Here is a 20,416-nt window from a genome sequence, read left to right as displayed (position 1 = left end):
ACTCTTCATAAATCAATAGCAAGATGTCGTTTCCGACCAGCCAGGAAGCTCAATTGCCCGTATCTTTAGATTGTGTACCGCAGTGTCGTCGGTTTACTTTTCACGAGATTCAAGTAGCAACCAAAAACTTTGACGAGTCGTTGGTGATCGGACATGGTGGTTTTGGCAAAGTTTACAAAGGGACGTTTACTAATGGAGAAAGTGTTTTGGATGCTGCCGTTAAACGGCTGGAGTCAACTTCTGATCAAGGAGCAGAAGAATTCTGGGCTGAAGTCGAGATGCTCTCTAAGTTAAGGCACTGCAATTTGGTTTCTTTAATGGGCTACTGCAATGATGGAAATGAGATGATCCTTGTTTACGAGTATATGCCCAATGGAACTCTTTCAGATCGTCTCAACAAACGTCTATCTCCTCTAACATGGGTGCGAAGGCTCAAAATATCCATAGGGGCTGCTCGTGGGCTCGAGTATCTTCTAAATGTATGAATAAGTTTGCACAACTAGCCAACGAGTGTTTGCATAGCCATCCAAAGAAGCGTCCCACAATGGCCTAGGTAGTGGCGGGTCTTGAATCAATCCTAGCCTTACACGAGAAAACCAACAAGATGTTACCGCCTATGGACACGAAAATATTTGGTATAAAGGTACCCGCTTTTGGAATTCCATCTAGTAATGAAAACTCAGGTATTAATTTCGCTTCGTTTTGTAACATTATAGTTGCTTAGCTACAGGCTACAAATAGTGTTGTCCTTAATTTTCCTCTGTTGAACTTGTAGTTGTAGGCAGCAGTTCAAAATCCCTGGTGTCATATCTTTATACTGTTGGAGGTGAAAACAAAATATTACGCCGATTTGATTTTAAAACTATTAATATTGCAACTAAAAAGTTCTATGGATGGAATAAGTTTTCACATGGCGTATATGGTCCCAAGCACAAGGTATCCATATAATCAGATATATAATTAGACTGAATTTAGGTTCGCCCTTAATTTGTTTGCTGGAATGTTAACTTGTTTCTTTATTAATTAAGGGAAAACTGCAAAATGGCCAAGAAATTACAATTGCCGGGCCATATCCTCATGAACTATATGACTGTTGTATGAATCAAGCGTCTATACTTGTAAAGGTTGAACATCCGAATTTGGCTCAGTTATCTGGATGGTGCATTGAATGATCAAACGTGTACCTCATCTATGATATCCCACATAATTACGCAACTTTGGAACATGTGTTACGTATGTGGTAAAACTTCAGTTTAAAATGTACTCGTGATGGAGTTCAATAACAAGCATTTTGTTTAATGTTAACATTTATTTGATACAAAATTACAAATTCTTTTTTAAAACATGTGTACCGTGATCTGTCTTTGTAGATTACAGACGCGCTCCCTTTCACTGGGATGAGCGGTACAAAATATTGCTAGGTGTTGCTCGGGTACTTGTTTACCTTCATAAGCATGCTCCAGTTAGGGTTTTATATTGTGATGTCAAAGCTAGGAACATTCTGTTAGATGAAGGTTTGAACCCGAAACTGCATGGTTTTTACTTTGCAGCGTCCACAGCAATCAACGAGACAGATTGCATCGACAGTAATAAGATATATGGGACCAGGTGAGCACATTGCACATACCTCTCCAGCAAAGAACTATCAACTACAAGTGATGTTTAATACATCCATTCTTGACAGGGGATATCGAGCACCGGAGTATGTAGCACATGGTCGTCTGTCAACTAAGACTGATGTCTTTGATTTCGGCATGTTAGTTTTGGAAACTATAGTAGGGTTTAGAATATATTCCTTCATGTTCGAACCCAAGGAGGCGTTCACTGAATGTGTAAGTATGATTAGATTGGATCACAACAGACTCGTGCTTGAATAAGTTATCTTCCCATCAATAGATGATAGCCTAGTTTGCCAAAATACTTTTTAAACATACCATTGTTTTTTAGTTTTTTTTAGTGAGATTGCACTGATACATTTTTTGAAATAATGCAGATATGGAGACGCTGGGTGGATGGAACATATTCAAATATAATCGATAGCATAATTTCTCTTGATTCAGGATCCATTAAAAGATTTATCCACATTGGGTTGTGGTGCATTCAAACTGAAGCTACAAATAGGCCAACGATGGAGGAGGTCGTTGGCATGTTTCTTGGCAACTCATCTATCCACCCCCCTATTTTGGAAGACCCAAATATGATGGTTAAGAGTTGATTCTGATGGTGGTGAGGAGATTGATTCAAGTGATAGTAATAGTAATAGTAACATTGTAACTGGACGGTGAGTTTTTACATGTTGTAGAAATCGTTAGACGCTAGTTGAGCGGTGGGGTGGGGTGGAGTGGGGTGGGGACTAGCGATTAATCGGATGGGAGTTGTATGAGTCAAAAGTTAACTGAACGAACACGAACATGTGTTGTTTCGTGTTCATTTAGTTTGTTTACAGGGCTCCACATGCCACTTTAAATCATGTGGATTTTTGTGGTCGAGATTAATATGGATTAAGTATCTGAGTGAAACACATTAAGTTTAAAAATTTCTTAAACATTAACTACACATTTTATAAGTTTGTAGCCACCAGGTGGGATAAACATGATTTACTCTTTGGAGCTGATGTGGTGGTTATCATTCTATGAGACTTTACTTTAGCTGAGAATAAGGTATTTGGTTGACTATTTTTGAAGTTCAGAGATGAATCTTATAATTGATTAAAGATTATCATTAGTTTTTGAATTGTGTTACTTATAAGTGGAATTTAGTTATTATGTCTGCTAAACTGTTATTTGAGGATATTAGAGATGCAAAGTATTTACGTGTTGTTTAAATCCTTATGGCATTCAGTTTGTCAAACATGTTTTTACTATACTTTGCAAGAGAAAATTTGTTGGTTGACGGATGAAAAAATTTGTACACCCCCTTCGTGGTCTAATATGACATTTAATTTGTCAAAAGTATGGTTTTACTATTTTTTTATAAGTGATTTAAACACCACCAAATTTTGCAATACACCATCAACTTACCAAATTTTGCAATACACCATCTTCTCCAATGTGTCTTGTAATTTTTATTAACTATCTCTTGGTGTTATGAGAGCGAGATTCATGTGTCGACAATAAAGTTGTCAATATGTACGATGCCATGACATATATACATGTAAGTTTTAACCATTTTAAACGTAAAACCAATTTTCTTTGCCCTCTACATACGTTTAAGATAAGAACACAATTCGCCTAACTTATGAATTCATGATATAACAATTCGTCTGTATTCTTCAATTTCTTTATTAAATTCAAATTATCCACTTGAACAAAAGGTTTGTCTTAATTTTATAATTATTTGTATCCAACCCCGTGTATCACAAAGGCTTATAAACTAGTTATTAAGATATAAATGCATATTATTTATACACTGGATATTACTTGTTGGTTTAGTCAATGTTGTTGTATTCATTCATCCCACAAGTTTATAGTTTTGCTTTTGCACATCAAAATATCAAATTATCTTGTATATACACCATTATGGTTACTAGAAAGATGCCCCCAATAGTCCTACTTAATTGGTGATAAATATCAATCGGGCACGATACATTGAAACTAGGCGTAGTCTCTTGGAGTGCCAAAAGCCAACCATCTTTGTACCGATCAAGCTGCCAATTAGGCACGATACACTGTTGTTGAGATTATCTGGATCGCCCATTGCCTTTGGATCGGCCTACAATTCTTCGTGAAAACCCAACACCATCTTTTTCAGTTAAAAATCGGCCTACACATTGATGATGCTGGATTACTACCTAGTTTGTGAACTCGTTTCTTCTAGCTGGTTATACACTAGGTTCATTCATACCAAGCTTCAAGCTTCAAGACTCTTTGAAGATTTTTGTGCGGAAGTGTCTTTTTTCGTTTTCTATTCATAGAAGGGACAGAGATATATTCGAAAAGAAAAAAAAAACAAGTTTTATCAAACTCTTACCAGTATATCTTTTATGAAATTGTATATAATTATATTTTCTTTTAATTATCATAAACTATAATTTATCAAGTTAAAATACTTTTAGTTTAAACTAAGGATAAGCTCAGTTCATACCGATAGGTATGTATCCCCAATTTTTCAATCCTGATTTTCTTTTAAAAACTTCGTATCGGTACCTTAGGTAAAAATTCGGTAAATCCCTGGTACCAAACTCTACCAGTACTAGTCTAAAATGTCAAATAGTTGGTACGGAATTGGTCACCAATAACCCCCGTATCATTTCCTTATCCATTTGAACATGATTTTTGTTAAAATTACGGTTGTTCACAAGTCGAGCCAAGGTGATTTCGAGCTCTAAATTGAACGAGGCAACTCATCTGGGCTCAAACTTGATTTTAAAACTAAACAAGCTTAAAATCAAGTCAACGAGCTAAGCTAAGACGAAGCTTCAAGCCACGAGATTTTTGAAAAGCTAGTTTGTAGTAAAGTTACACTAAATGATAATAAAAGATGTATGCATAAGATACATACATATGCGTAATTTGTTCACCTCATAAATTTGATCCGATGCTCGCCACCGTCTGCCACCGCTACATCACTCCATTCTCCGGCATCCGCATCCGTACGCCACCGTCACTATCTCCATTCACCTGCCCTAACTCCTCACTTCACCAAACACTTCGCTTCAAACCTTATTGCGTCAACAAATCACAGGTTCTAGAAGTAACCGATTCCAATTCAGGTATCATCTTCAATTACTTTACACAAATACTAATACGGTTTTTAATCACATTATTATATTGTATTCTGTTTATTTTTGGACAGATAATGATAATATTTTAGTGACGGAAGAGGATATTAATAATATTCTACTTGCTTCCAGTTCCAGTTTCCTTTTCGGCTTTCACATAGGGTATGTTAATTAATTGCTATTTTATTATTTATTTATTTGTTTATTTATTTATTAATCAACATTATATGAAACTATCTTTCTGTATCTATGTGTGTGTGTGTTTTTGTTGTGAAAATGTAAAATAAATATATAATTTAGTCAATGTTGTTGTATTACAGATTTATGTTTTATTAGAAATAAAATATTTATATACATATGCATATTATTTAAACTTTGATTTCTACTTGCTGCCTTTTGGTGAACCTAATTTTGGTTACTTCTTAATCTTTATATTTGTAGTCTTGACCAGGTCCATGTTTCCATGCCTCAAGTTGGCTTGTCCATTTGTAATTTATCTTGTGGTCTAATTCAAAGAGCTTGTAGCCTAGTTATACCAAACATGTCATTTTAGTAATTTGGGATTCACTGACCAAATGAGAAAATAGAATATACTTTGATTCAATGTGCCCAAGTGTATACTTGATCAAGATTGTTCGAGTTATCAATGTTAATGCCATTCCGGAATCCGGAGGATGGTTACTGCAGATCTATCGATGATGATCTCATCCTTGTGGCTTTGGGCAGGGCCGGCCTAAAGGGTGTGCATGGTGCACTTAGGCCCAATTTTTTTGTGAGAAAAAAAAGTGATTTTAAAATAAACAATAATATCCATTTAGCTCTCATATGGTTACTGAAATATCTAATAGACCGGGATCTCACTTTCTTTGAAGCTTCAGTTTCCAAGAAACCGTGTTACATTTTCTAATATGTATGTTTGACCATATGATGATCAACAACTCTTGACCAAATATTTTGAGATGCTATCTTGATTCTAATCTAGGCAACTCTTCATAAATCAATAGCAAGTATGTCGTTTCCGACCAGCCAGGAAGCTCAATCGTCCCTATCTTTGGATTGTGTACCGCAGTGTCATCGGTTTACTTTTCATGAGATTCAAGTAGCTACCATAAACTTTGACGAGTCATTGGTGATCGGACATGGTGGTTTTGGCAAAGTTTACAAAGGGACGTTTACTAATGGAGAAAGTGTTTTGGATGCTGCCATTAAACGGCTAGAGTCAACTTCTGATCAAGGAGCAGAAGAATTCTGGGCTGAAGTCGAGATGCTCTCTAAGTTAAGGCACTGCAATTTGGTTTCTTTAATTGGCTACTGCAATGATGGAAACGAGATGATCCTTGTTTACGAGTATATGCCCAATGGAACTCTTTCAGATCATCTCAACAAACGTCTATCACCTCTAACATGGGTGCGAAGGCTCAAAATATCCATAGGGGCTGCTCGTGGGCTCGATTACCTTCACACAGGTACGGGTATTAGTCAGGGAGTTGTGCATCGAGATGTCAAGAGCTCGAATATATTATTAGATGGCAGTTGGGCATCAAAAGTTTCAGACTTTGGGTTGTCGAAAATAGTGCCAACGAATCAGGCGTTGTACTCATGTCAACACGTTGGTGAAAGGTACATTTGGATATCTGGATCCAAATTACTTTCAAACCAGCATGCTGACTCGAAAGTCGGATGTTTATGCCTTTGGGGTGATACTGTTTGAACTCTTGTGTGGGAGAAAAGCGTTAGATACAAGTCTTGATGATGAGGAAATAAATTTGGCAGCATGGGCTCAAGACTCGATTAAAGAAGGTAGGTTAAAGCAAACTGTGGATTCTAATTTAAGGGGAACAATATCTTCTAAATGTATGAATAAGTTTGCACAACTAGCCAACGAGTGTTTGCATATTCATCCAAAGAAGCGTCCAACAATGGCCCAGGTTGTGGCGGGTCTTGAATCGATCCTAGCCTTACACGAGAAAACCAACAAGAGGTTACTGCCTATGGACACGGAATAATTTGGTATAAAGGTACCTGCTTTTGGAATTCCATCTAGTAATGAAAACTCAGGTATTAATTTCGTTTCATTTTGTCACATTATAAATGCTTAGCTACATGCTACAAATAGTGTTGTCTTAAATTTCCCTCTGATATATCCGCTTCTAACAAGTTATATGTTGAACTTGTAGTTGTAGGTAGCAGTTCAAAATCCCTGGAGTCATATCTTTATACTGTTGGAGGTGAAAACCGAATATTACACCGATTTGATTTTAAAACTATTAATATTGCAACTGAAAAGTTCTCTAGATCGAATGAAATTTCATGGAACACATTTTGTGAACTCATGCACAAGGTATCCATATAATTAGATATATAATTAGATTGAATTTGGGTTTGCCCTTAATTTGTTTGCTGGACTGTTAACTTTTTTTCTTTCTTAATTAATCAAGGGGAAATTGGAAAATGGTCAAGATATAACAGTTGTTGGGCCATATCCTCATGAAGGATATGACTATTGTATGAATCAAGTGTCTATACTTGTAAAGGTTGAACATCCGAATTTGGCTCAGTTATCTGGATGGTGCATTGAACGATCAAGCGTGTACCTCATCTATGATACCCCACATAATTATGCAACTTTGGAACATGTTTTACGTGGTAAAACTTCAGTTTAAAATGTACTTGTGATGGAGTTCAATAACAAGCATTCTGTTTAGTGTTAACATTTCTTTGATCCAAAATTATACCGCCATGATTCTTTTTTTAAGCATGTGTACCGTGATCTCTCTTTGTAGATCACAACCGTTGTTCCCTTGGACTGGGATGATAGGTACAAAATATTACTAGGTGTTGCTCGGGTACTTGTTTACCTTCATGAGGATGCTCCAGTTAGGGTCTTATATGGCGATGTCAAAGCTTGGAATATTCTGTTAGATGAAGGTTTGGACCCGAAACTGCATGGTTTTTACTTTGCACTGTCCGCGGCAATCAATGGGATAGATTGCGTCTACAATAATAAGATCCGTGGGACCAAGTAAGCACCTACCTCTTCAGCAAAGAACCATTAACTAGTAGTGATGTCTTATAGACTAATACCTTCATTGTATATTTGATAGGGGAGTTATAGCACCAGAGTATGTAATGTATGGTCGTCTGTCACCTAAGACTGATGTCTTTGATTTCGGCATGTTAGTTTTGGAAACTATAGCAGGGTGTAGTATGTATTCCAGCACGATCGAATCCAAGGGCATGTTTTATGACTATGACTATGTAAGTGTGATTACATTGGATCACAATGGACTTGTGCTTGAATAAGTTATCTTCCCTTCAATAGATGATACCTTACTTTGCCTATACTTTTTAAAAAATAATAACATATATTCTGATATCAGTCTATGGACTTTCACTACATTTGCACATAAATCTTTGGACTACATTTTTGTATTATTCAATCTCATAACTTGAAAAACTCAACAAAGAGGTTAATGCACTTTAGCTTTTAAATTTGACCCAAAAAATCATGACTAAAGTCTCCAAACTCCTTAAATGATCATTTTCCTTTAAAATTTAAAAGCCAGTTATAAGTTTCTTTTGACGTACCATTGTTTTTAGTGGGATTGTGGAACGATGGATACTGATAAGTTTGTTGAATTAATACATATATGGAGAAACTGGGTGGATGGAACATATTCTAATATAATTGATAGCAGAATTTCTTATGATTCAGGATCCATTAAAAGGTTTATCCACATTGGGTTGTGGTGTATTCAAACTGAAGCTACAAATAGGCCAACAATGGAGGATGTTGTTGGCATGTTTCTTGACAGCACATCTATCCATCTCCCTATCCTGAAACGCCCAGATGTATTGCGGGGTTATTTAATAATATATTTATTGTTGGATGATTAAAAGGGTTTCACAAATAACTAAGATGTTATAACTCGGTTTAAAATCTATTTGGGTTTGGTGAGACCCATAACCCTTTTTTTTTTTACTATAAAATTATTTCTTAATTATAAATAATATTTTTTTTTCAAAAAAAATTGGTACTAATTTTTAGTATATCTCTATTTTGGAATTTCATATCATATATTTGGTGAAATTAATTTTTAATTTAATGAGATGTTATAACCAGTTTAAGCGCTATATGGGTTTGGTGACCCATATCCGTGAATTCAGGTCATATGTATGAGAAGCCTCCATTTTAAAATAGAGCAATCTTGTGGTTTGAGTGAATATATGGATGTTTCGTTTATATATATATATATATATATATATTTAAGATATGTGCTCACCAATTGATTCAAGTGATGGTGATAGTGATATTGTAACTGGACGATGCGTTTTTACTGAACTTGACCATTTGATAATATGATTTGAAGTACTAAAAGATGGACTTTAAACGCATAAAATAGCAAAAAATTGTTGTTCAATTTGTAATTCTAACTATTCCAAAATGCCGTTAACAAACGTTCGATGATGCCAAAAATATTAAGCTATAATACGTTTTTTTAAGAGAAAATAGAGTGTTTTATAAGTGGTGCCGGGAAAGAAGCAGGGCTGGCTAATTTGTGGATGGGTGGCCACTAAGGGCTTGTTCCGACATGATATAATATTAAAACTATAACCTTTAATCCATTTACAATTAAACATACGAACCTTTTTTGAACCCACTAATTTTATAAAACTTATCAAATAATAAGCCCGTTAACCAGATGTTCAATTTAAAACCAAAATATAGCAAAACATAGCTGAATAGTCCAACTGCCCAAACACAGTCCAATAATTACTACTTATCCTTTAACTAATTACTGACATACCAGGGTAGAGGTGCACAAATGGGGTTTTCAAATACCCGGGTTCGAGTATGGAACCGGGTTTGGGTATGAGACCGGGTATTAAAAAATCGAGTATTGGTAATAACCGGGCCGGGTTCGGGTATTGCCTCTAAAAAACCATACCCTATGCATCGGGGTTCGAGTCGGGTATAGAGTCGGATATTTGATTACCCTATTTTCGGGTATTATAAAAACCCTATTTGTTGGTATTTTCGGGCTTTTTTTCCGGGTATATTTCGGGTATAGATTGGATTTTTTAAAAGTTTGAACTTTTTATGGGTACTTTTCGGGTATTTTTAAGGTACTTTTTGGTATACATCGGGTATTTGAAATACTCGGTTTCGGGGTATTAGAAAAACCCGGTTCTGGGTATGGAACTGGTTCGAGTTTCGGGTATTACCGGGTACAAATCGGGTCCGGTTCGGTTCGGGTTTTTAGTACCGAAATGAATACCATATCCGTACCCTACGGGTAGGGTCGGATATTAAAAAAACCGGTTTCATGTTTTTATTTCGGGTTCGGATTTTTTGTGCACCTCTAATACTGGGTCTTACCGTCCTAGGTATCAAACCATCATCGATAGCATATCGATAGACTAGTAGTGGGGTGAACAATTGAACATCACAGGGCTTGATTGCTTCAAATTGATATTGTCTATCATATGGCTTGATTGCTCATTTCCTTAAATCACGAATATAACTGAATAAATACTTAAATTGTATTAAAGATAATTATTTTTAGAATTCTTCAATTTATAAAACTTATTTTTTATAAAAAAATTTCCTTGTTTAAAAAGACTACTTTCTTGTGTATTATATTACCTTTGCCTCAAATTTGAAAAACCCCATTGCCTGCCTCTATTTAATCAGACTAGACTATGTTTTCTTAATCGAGCCCAAACAAATATATGATAAAAGATGATTTATGCTGTATGCAAAACAGCATAAGATGCATATGCGCAATTTGTTCACGGGATTACTCCACAGAATAGTAACCAACTTTGAAATTTGTTTCAATCAAGTCACTGAAAAAAACTTTTGTTTCAATCAGGTAATTGAACTTTCATTTTTGTTCCAATCCTAGATATTTTACCTGAATAGCAGGTAATCTAGGTTTTTTTTTAATTTTTCAATGTTTTTACTTTGCATAATAACTTTTAAAGGTTGCGAAAATTAGTAAAAATGCGAAATATAATTTTAAACTTCCGAAAATTTGCAAAAAAAAGTTCGGAAAATTGCAATAAATTGCAAAAATTGAAATAAAAATGGAAAAATGTTCATTTTTTTTTTTTTGAAAATTGCAATAAATTACGATCCTTTTAGTTATATTGTTATTAGAGGTGGTAAATGAGTTGGGTTGGGTCGAAACGGGTTATGGGTCGGAATGGGTTAGGGTCGAAACGGGGTTAGAGTCGAAACGGGTTATGGTCGAAATGGGTCACTTAAAAAAAGGGTTGTTTTGGTTCGGGTCGGAACGGGCTAGGGTCAACAGGTTCGGGTTAGAACGGGTCAAGGTCGAAATGGGTCAAAACGGGTTTCAGGTCAGTTTTATTTCTGAACCAACGAATCAACGCGTTTTCAACACGTCACAGCTCGTTTTAACAGTAAAAGCTCGTTTAAGCGATTTTTCAGTTCGTTTCAGCACTTAAAAACTCGTTTAAGCGATTTTTTAGTACGTTTCAGCACCTAACAGCTCGTTTAAGTGATTTTTCAGTTCGTTTCAGCACGTAACAGCTCGTTTAAAGCGATTTTTCATTTCGTTTCAGCACCTAACAGCTCGTTTAAGTGGTTTTACATTTCGTTTTAGCACCTAATAGGTCGTTTAAGCGATTTTTAAGTTCGTTTCAGCACCTAACAGCTCGTTTAAGTGATTTTTAAGTTCGTTTCAGCACATAACAGCTCATTTAAGCGATTTTTCAGTTCGTTTAAGCACTTAACAGCTCGTTTAAGACGATTTTTCAGTTCGTTTCAACACCTAACCAGCTCGTTTAAGTAATTTTTCAGTTCGTTCCAGCACTTAACAGCTTGTTTCAGCACGTTTTGACCAAAATGGGTTGTTTTGGTTCGGGTCGGAACGAGTTAGGATCAACAGGTTCGGGTTAGAACGGGTCCGAGTCGGAATGGGTCTAAGCCGGGAAAGGACAAAACGGGTTTCGGGTTAGGGTCAACAAGTTCGGATTTCTTTCCATAAGATGATCATACGCACTTTGCTACTGGTTTTTCAACTCTTCCATATGCATACGAAACGACCCGAAACCCGTTTTAGCCTTTCCAACCTGGACCCATTCCGACCCGAACCTGTTGACCCTAACCCCTTCCGACCCGACCCGAACCAAAACAACCCATTTTGGTCAAAACGTGCTGAAACAAGCTGTTAAGTGCTTAAACAAACTGAAAAATTGCTTAAACGAGTTGTTAGGTGCTGAAACGAACTGAAAAATCGCTTTAGCGAGCTGTTAGCTGCTGAAACAAACTGAAAAGTCGCTTAAACGAGCTGTTAGGTGCTGAAGCGAACTGAAAAATCACTTAAACGAGCTGTTAGGTGCTGAAATGAACTGAAAAATCGCTTTAAAAGACCTATTAGGTGCTGAAACGGACTGAAAATTGCTTAAACGAGCTGTTAGGTGCTGAAAGAAATGAAAAATCGCTTAAACGAGCTGTTAGGTGCTGAAACGAACTGGAAAATCGCTTTAAACGAGCTGCTAGGTGCTGAAACGAACTGAAAAATCACTTAAACGAGCTGCCAGGTGCTGAAACGAACTGAAAAATCGCTTAAACGAGCTGTTAAGTGCTTAAACGAACTGAAAAATCGCTTTAAACGAGCTTTTGCTATTAAAACGAGTTGTAACGTGTTTGAAACCACGCTGATTCGTTGGTTAAAAGAAACTGACCTGAAACCCGTTTTGACCTGTTCCGACCTTGACCGTTCTAACCCATACCTGTTGACCCTAACCCGTTCCGATCCGAACCAAAACAACCATTATTTTAAGCGACCCGTTTTGACCCTAACCCGTTTCAACCCTAACCCGTTTCAATCCTAACCCGTTCCGACCCATGACCCGTTTCGACCCAACCAAACCCATTTGCCACCTCTAATAACAATATAACTAAACGGATTGTAATTTATTGCAATTTTCAAAAAAAAAAAATTGAACATTTTAGCAAAATTTTTTTCAATTTTTGCAATTTATTGTTATTTTCCGAACTTTTTTTGCAAATTTTCGGAAGTTTAAAATTATATTTCGCATTTTTACTAATTTTCGTAACCTTTAAAAGTTATTATGCAAAGCAAAAACATTGAAAAATTAAAAAAAAAAACCTAGATTACCTGCTATCCAGGTAAAATATGTATGATTAGATCAAAAATTAAAGTTCAATGATTGAAACAAAAGTTTTTATCAATGACCTGATTGGAACAATTTTCAAAATTGGTTACTATTTTATGAAGTAATCTCTTCTACTTTTGCACATCAAAATATCAAATTATCTTGTATATACACCATTATGGTTACTAGAAAAATGCCCGAACATATTTCTGTTTAATTGGTGATACATATGAATCACTATCCATTGAAACTAGACCCTTCTATTGGAGTGCCAAAAGGGCAATCGTGTATGTACCGATCAAACTGCCAATTGGGTGGATGAATTGGTCCGCATATATCACCTTGAATTTTTTCAAGAAACATTGGTGATTCTTTATCAACTTTTAATGGCGAAGGCCTTGTAATTAATTTGCCAAGAGAACAATATGTACATTGAGATATTTATTTATTTTGTCGATCTTTTGACCTTTCAATGGATGTCCATGTGTATTTTCAATGATCATTATCATCGTTGTGGATACTGGATGGCCTATTATGTCATGCCATAAGTTTATGATACCAGAATCACAACAATTTTCTTTGACTGTCATATGTGCTTGAGGCACATTTATATATGTATAATGTAAGCCATAGAGCATTAGCAATTTTTCTTATGATATGCAAATATTTTTCATTACTAACAGTCCTTGACTGAGTATCATATTCATTATGATATATGTTTTTGAAACTTAACAAGTTTCTTGTTGCTTTTCGGGAAAATAAGGCATTCTCTATTAAAATCTTTATACCGTTTGGTAATTCTAAATTTTCTTTTCCTATTCCTTCTATCAAGTTTGAAGGACCTGATATTGTACCAATCGTTCCCTTTGTTGGTTTTAGTTCAAAAAATATTTCTTAGATTTTAGAATTGTGTGTGTAGCACCACTATTTTCTATACACATACCTCCATTCTTTTTATGATCTTGTTCTCCGGTGAAATTCATTTTTAATCTTCAAGTATAAAAGAAAACGATAAGTGTATATAATAGATATTACAAAACTTTAAATACTGAGTCTAGTTATAATAGTAAATATATATTATATAAAAATGGAAATAAACTGATTAAGCATGGCTAAACTCAATTAGGGAAAATATAGAATATATTACATGGAAAAAGGGAAATGCTAATTATACATAGTTAAACATGATTAAACATAATTAAACATAGTTCATGATGACATGATATTTATAATTATTAAGATCCAGCAACACCCATTTTTCAAACTTCCAAGTCACCATAAAAGTCTGAGTTATTTAACTATTGACCTTATCAAATGTATCCACATGGTTCACTTCTTTCTCTTACTCTTTAAGAGATGCTTGGTATAATTTACATAGATGTGGGGGTGTGCGACAACCTTTTGACCAGTGGTTTGAACTCCCACATCTGAAACATGGAGAGTCATGAATATGAGATGTAATAGCTTCGCCCTTAAACTTAGTTAGTTGGTTGGAGTTGTTCTTATGTGGAACATGGTAGTTATTGGCTCTACGGCTACGACCACGGCCACGACCGTAAGAATTAGTGTTCCATTTAAATGAATGGTTACGACCATTAAAATGTTTTTTTTGTCAAAATACCACGTCCACGGCCTCGTCCACGACATTGTTCCCATTTATGACCAGAATTTTTATGAGAATTGTTGTGAGCAACATTTGCTTCTGGTATTGCTAATGAACCTGTGGGACGAGATTGATAATTTTTCATCAATAATTCATTATTTTTCTCTACTACAATGTGTAATGCACTTAGATCATAGTATCTTCTAAAATTCTGCAATCGATAATGTATTTGTAAGTTTATATTTGATACATGAAACGTGGAGTAAGTTTTCTCTAACTTTTCTTCCTCTGATTTAGGAAACCCACAAAATTCTAGCTTTGAGCAAATTCGATATAAAGCATATGTGTAATCATTTACCCTCTTAAAGTCTTGGAACCTAAGACTGTTCCATTCATCTCTAGAAGTAGGAAGTAAAATTCCATTAGATGACCAAATCTGTTTTTCAAATCTTCCCATATCATATATGGCTTATCACAATTAAAATACTCATGTTGTAGTAATTCATCAATATGTTTATGGATGAAAACATCAGCTTTTGCATTATCCTGTTCAGAGCACTCATTGTCTTCTTGGATTGTTTCTAACACATCCGTTGATTTCAAATGTCTTTTAACATTTGCTGTCCAAGACATATAGTTTTCTCCAGAAATGTTGAGTGCATGAAATTCAAGTTTTGAGATACTTGACATTTTGTTGCTAAACATAATAGAGCAAATAATAAGATAAATATTAGAATCCATATATATCAATAAACAATGAGATACATTGGTAGAGTTATAAACATGAAAAAGAAGATGCATAAATCTTCAGGTGTGATTAAAAAGTGGAATGAGAAATAGTATAAGCATTATAGTGACCAACACCAAAACTAGGTGAATCATTTTGAAAGCTTTATTTTGGATAAACTTAAGAAGAAGAATGTTTGTTGTAAATGAAATGGAGTTGATAATTGGTTATTTATAGTGAAAATTTATAACCGTTTTACTACGGCTCTATGACCGTTTTATAACGGTAATATTACTGTTTGTATGTGTGTGTATTAATGTAGAAGAATAAAATAAGATAAAAAAATTATTAGATAATACATAGAATTAATACTATTAATGAGAATGTTAGTATGCATAAATAAATGTTAGTAAGTATAATTAAATGTTAGTTAACATAAATATAAAAGTTACTTGACAGAAATATAAATGTTAGTCAGAAGTTTGATAACATAACAGGAAAAGTTAGTTGCATAATTAAATTTAAGATACATCAATAAAAGTTAGATTGTTAGTAGTCCCATAATCGTCAAAAGTCAATAATAAGGTGTCATTTATGTTTTATAGATTACTTATCTTCTCAATGTATATTATTGAATTTTATTAATTAATAAAGTATTTACCTTGCTTTATGATGAATATCTTTTGTGGTGGATATACCTTCTTGATTTAGAGCTTCGTGTTGATAACGTGTTATAATATTAGTCCTAATTATAACAAGATTATTAAAGTAATATATGAACTTGAATATAACAAAGAAACAAGTGAATAGGAAAATAGACAAATCAGTAACTTTATCGATGTGTATCTTCTTATGTTACATGAAGTAAATATATATGCTATTGGAATTACTATTTAGGAGACATACACAAATAATTGGTGTTAAAAATTTTCATTCATCACATGGATACGTTTTTCCTACACGTTTATAACATATTTATCATATAAACCGTAACCTTACAAATATTTATCAAATTAAATATTTCACATGTTATGAATTGCAGTTTGAACTAAGGTTGAACTCGGTACCATACCGATACGTATCTCGTATTTTCCGATCCCAATTTTTTATAATCCTAAGTACCAGTATACAGTATACTGTAGGCAATAATTCGGTAGATAACGGTACTAAACCGTGGCTGGTACCAATCTCAAAGCATAAATAATTGGTACCGAATCGATACCAATAGTAACTGTACCAAACCGAACCCTACCGGTACCCGTGGTCTAGTAGGGAACATGATTTTTGTTAAAATGTTAGTTCGTACCGATTTATGATAAGATACATATGCGTAATTTGTTCACCTCATAAATTTGATCCGATGCTCGCCACCGTCTGCCACCGCTACATCACTCCATTCTCCGGCATCCGCATCCGTACGCCACCGTCACTATCTCCATTCACCTGCCCTAACTCCTCACTTCACCAAACACTTCGCTTCAAACCTTATTGCGTCAACAAATCACAGGTTCTAGAAGTAACCGATTCCAATTCAGGTATCATCTTCAATTACTTTACACAAATACTAATACGGTTTTTAATCACATTATTATATTGTATTTTGTTTATTTTTGGACAGATAATGATAATATTTTAGTGACGGGAGAGGATATTTAATATTGATAATATTAATATTAATAATCAAAACGACGACGTTGGATGGCTACCTGCATTCCTCATGTTCTACTTGCTTCCATGTCGAAAATGTATGTGTGTGTTTTTTGTTGTGAAAATGTAAAATAAATAAATATCTAGTTTAGTCGATCTTGTTGTATTACAGATTTATATTTTAATAGAAAGAAATCATTTATATACAAATGTATGTGTGTGTTTTTTGTCACTTAATCTTTATATTTGTAGTCTTGACCAGGTCCATGTTATCATGCCTCAAGTTGGCTTGTCCATTTGTACTTTATCTTGTGGTCTAAATCAAAGAGGTTGTCATTTTAGTAATTTGGGATTCCCTGACCAAATGAGAAAATAGAATATACTTTGATTCAAGGTGCCAAGTGTATACTTGATCAAGATTGTTCGAGTTATCAATGTTAATGCCATTCCGGAATCCGGAGGATGGTTACTGCAGATCTATCGATGATGATCTCATCCTTGTGGCTTTGGGCAGGCCCGCCCAAAGGGTGTGCATGGTGCGCTTAGACCCAATTTTTTTATGAGGAAAAAAAAGTGATTTTAAAATAAACAATAATATCTATGTAGCTCTCATATGGTTACTGAAGTATCCAATAGAACCCATATCTGACTTTCTTTGAAGCTTCAGTTTCCAAGAAACTGTGTTGCATTTTCTAATATGTATGTTTGACCATAAGATGACCCCACTACAAGTATATTAGATTATCAGATAATCAACAACTGTGATCAAATATTTTTAGATGCTATCTAGATTCTAGGAAACTCTTCACAAATCAATAGCAAGTATGTCGTTGCCGGCCAGCCAGGAAGCCCACTCGTCCCTATCTTTAAATTGTGTATTGCAGTGTCGTCGGTTTACTTTTCACGAGATTCAAGTAGCGACCAAAAACTTTGACGAGTCATTGGTGATCGGACATGGTGGTTTTGGCAAAGTTTACAAAGGAACGTTTACTAATGGAGAAAGTGTTTTGGATGTTGCCGTTAAACGACTGGAGTCAACTTCTGTTCAAGGAGCAGAAGAATTCTGGGCTGAAGTCGAGATGCTCTCTAAGTTAAGGTACTGCAATTTGGTTTCTCTAATTGGCTACTGCAATGATGGAAACGAGATGATCCTTGTTTACGAGTATATGCTCAATGGAACTCTTTCAGATCATCTCTACAAACGTCTATCTCCTCCAGCATGGGTGCGAAGACTCAAAATATCTATAGGGGATGTTCGTGGGCTCGATTACCTTCACACTAGTACGGGTATCAGTCAGGGAGTTGTGCATCAAGATGTCAAGAGCTCGAATATATTATTAGACGTCAGTTGGGCATCAAAAGTTTCAGACTTTGGGTTGTCGAAAATAGTTCCAATGAATCAGGCGTGTACTCATGTCAACACGTTGGTGAAAGGTACATTTGGATATCTAGATCCAAATTACTTTCAAACCAGCATGCTGACTCGAAAGTCGGATGTTTATGCCTTTGGGGTGATACTGTTTGAACTCTTGTGTGGGAGAAAAGCGTTAGATACAAGTCTTAATGACGAGGAAATGAATTTGGCAGCATGGGCTCAAGACTCGATTAAAGAAGGTAGGTTAAAGCAAATTGTGGATTCTAATTTAAGGGGGACAATATCTTCAAAATGTATGAATAAGTTTGCACAACTAGCCAACGAGTGTTTGCATAGCCATCCTGTAAAGAATAAGATGGTTGTAGTGAAAGTAATGTTTATTACTTGAAGGTGTGAATAATACAATGGGGGAACCACCTATATATACACAAGTAAAACCCTAACTACAACTCACAAAGGGCCCATGGGCTTTAGCAAACAACATGGGCTAAAACCCTAATTAAAACAACTAGTAATACATTTAACACTCCTCCTCAAGTTGGAGCGTAGATGTTAATCATGCCCAACTTGTTACAAATGAAATCTATCTGAGCTTTCCGGAGCGGTTTAGTTAGAATGTCTGCAAGCTGAAAGTTTGCCTTCACATGAACCGGTTGAATGGATGGAGGATCAGTTTGTGTGCCTACTACTCGATCTCTGATAAGGTGGCAGTCGACCTCAATATGTTTTGTCCTTTCATGAAATACTTGATTATTGGCTATGTGAATGGCTGATTGATTATCACAGTATAACCTCATCAAGTCATTAGAAATAACTCCGAGCTCTATGAGAAGACGACGAACCCATGTCATCTCTGATGTTACATCTGCCATGGCTCTATACTCTGATTCGGCACTCGACCAAGAAACCGTGTGTTGCTTCTTACTCTTCCATGATACAAGATTCCCTCCAACAAACACACAATATCTGGTGGTAGATCGTCGAGAAATCGGACAACCTGCCCAATCTACATCCGAGAACCCTGATATCCGACCATCTCCTTCTTCTGTGAAGGCACCTACACGACAATGACCCTGATCGGAGTATAATATACCCAAACCAGGTGAGGTCTTAAGATATCTTATGATACGAATGGCAGCATCCCAGTGACCGGTGTATGGTGCAACCATAAATTGGCTCAGAACACTGACAGTAAAGGAGATATCCGGTCGTGTGACGGTTAAATAATTAAAACCAACCGTCTGTATCGCTCAGGATCTTTCATTGGATCTTCTTCCTTTGGGAGGAGTTTCTTTGTAGGAAGCATTGGAGTATCAACAGGTTTACAACCCAGTAAGCCACATAAAGTCAACATGTCAAGGACATACTTTCGTTGAGAGAGAAGTATTCCTTGTGGAGAGCGAGATACTTCTATGCCAAGGAAATACCTCAATCGACCTAAGTAGCTGACCTGAAACTGAGACTGAAGAAACTGTTTGAGTTCGGTGATCCCGACCTCATCATCACCTGTGATTATAATGTCATCCACATAAACAACTACGATAATTCTCTTTCCTTTCCGGTGTCTAAAGAAGACAGAGTGATCGTAGGCACTACGAGTCATCCCAAACTGTCCCATAACCCTAGAGAATCGACCAAACCATGCCCTGGGAGACTGTTTAAGACCATATAGAGAACGACGTAGTCTGCAAACTTTCGAGGCCTCCTCCTCAACAATGAACCCTGGTGGCTGCTCCATATATACCTCCTCCTCAAGAACACCATTAAGAAAGGCGTTCTTGACATTAAGCTGATGGAGCGGCCAATGATTAATGGCAGCAAGAGCGATACAAATACGGACAAATGGCATTTTAGCAACTGGTGAGAAGGTTTCATCATAATCAATGCCATATGCCTGAGAATACCCTTTTGCGACTAACCGAGCCTTTAAACGGTGTAAGGAGCCGTCCGGGTGTAGTTTAACCGTAAACACCCAACGACAACCAACAACACGCTTCCCCTTAGGAAGTGTTTCAAGATCCCATGTATGATTGGACTTTAGAGCCCCAATTTCATATTCCATAGCATGTCGCCATCCTGGGTGAGCGAGAGCGCTCGTCACATTTTTGGGAATCGGGTAGGAATCAAGGGTAGTGGTGTACGCATGAGATTCAGGAGATAGGTGGGTGTAGGCAACATAGTCCTGAATCGGGT

General features: G+C 35.9%; 1 protein-coding gene and 2 pseudogenes across 1 annotated transcript; all 3 read left to right on the top strand.

Moving 5' to 3' along the window:
* The first annotated feature begins 23 nt into the window (after nucleotides 1–23).
* LOC143581294 (putative receptor-like protein kinase At5g38990 pseudogene) lies at nucleotides 24–485 on the top strand (annotated as a pseudogene).
* A 5,244-nt stretch (nucleotides 486–5,729) lies between these two features.
* LOC143581293 (uncharacterized) lies at nucleotides 5,730–8,023 on the top strand. Its single transcript, XM_077064120.1, has 7 exons — nucleotides 5,730–6,340; nucleotides 6,447–6,648; nucleotides 6,739–6,778; nucleotides 6,898–7,061; nucleotides 7,159–7,356; nucleotides 7,504–7,742; nucleotides 7,825–8,023. Exons 1-7 carry the CDS (start codon nucleotides 5,730–5,732, stop codon nucleotides 8,021–8,023), a joined length of 1,653 nt encoding a protein of 550 aa, XP_076920235.1.
* Nucleotides 8,024–16,948: 8,925 nt separating this feature from the next.
* LOC143581292 (receptor-like protein kinase FERONIA pseudogene) lies at nucleotides 16,949–18,611 on the top strand (annotated as a pseudogene).
* Nucleotides 18,612–20,416: the final 1,805 nt, after the last annotated feature.

The sequence above is a fragment of the Bidens hawaiensis genome, unplaced genomic scaffold, assembly GCF_021521415.1.
Source record: "Bidens hawaiensis isolate Kalapana, Puna unplaced genomic scaffold, B.hawaiensis_p1.1 tig00030851_1, whole genome shotgun sequence".
Taxonomy (NCBI): domain Eukaryota; kingdom Viridiplantae; phylum Streptophyta; class Magnoliopsida; order Asterales; family Asteraceae; genus Bidens; species Bidens hawaiensis.
This window is presented reverse-complemented; position numbering and strand designations above follow the sequence as displayed.

Bases quoted from the DNA above. Each gene is read 5' to 3' on its own strand.
- LOC143581293 (XM_077064120.1), top strand. From the start codon at position 5,730: ATGTCGTTTCCGACCAGCCAGGAAGCTCAATCGTCCCTATCTTTGGAT. The intron at 6,341-6,446 runs GTACATTTGGAT...CTTGTGTGGGAG, and splicing joins TGTCAACACGTTGGTGAAAG to AAAAGCGTTAGATACAAGTC. The intron at 6,649-6,738 runs GTTGTGGCGGGT...TTTGGTATAAAG, and splicing joins AGCGTCCAACAATGGCCCAG to GTACCTGCTTTTGGAATTCC.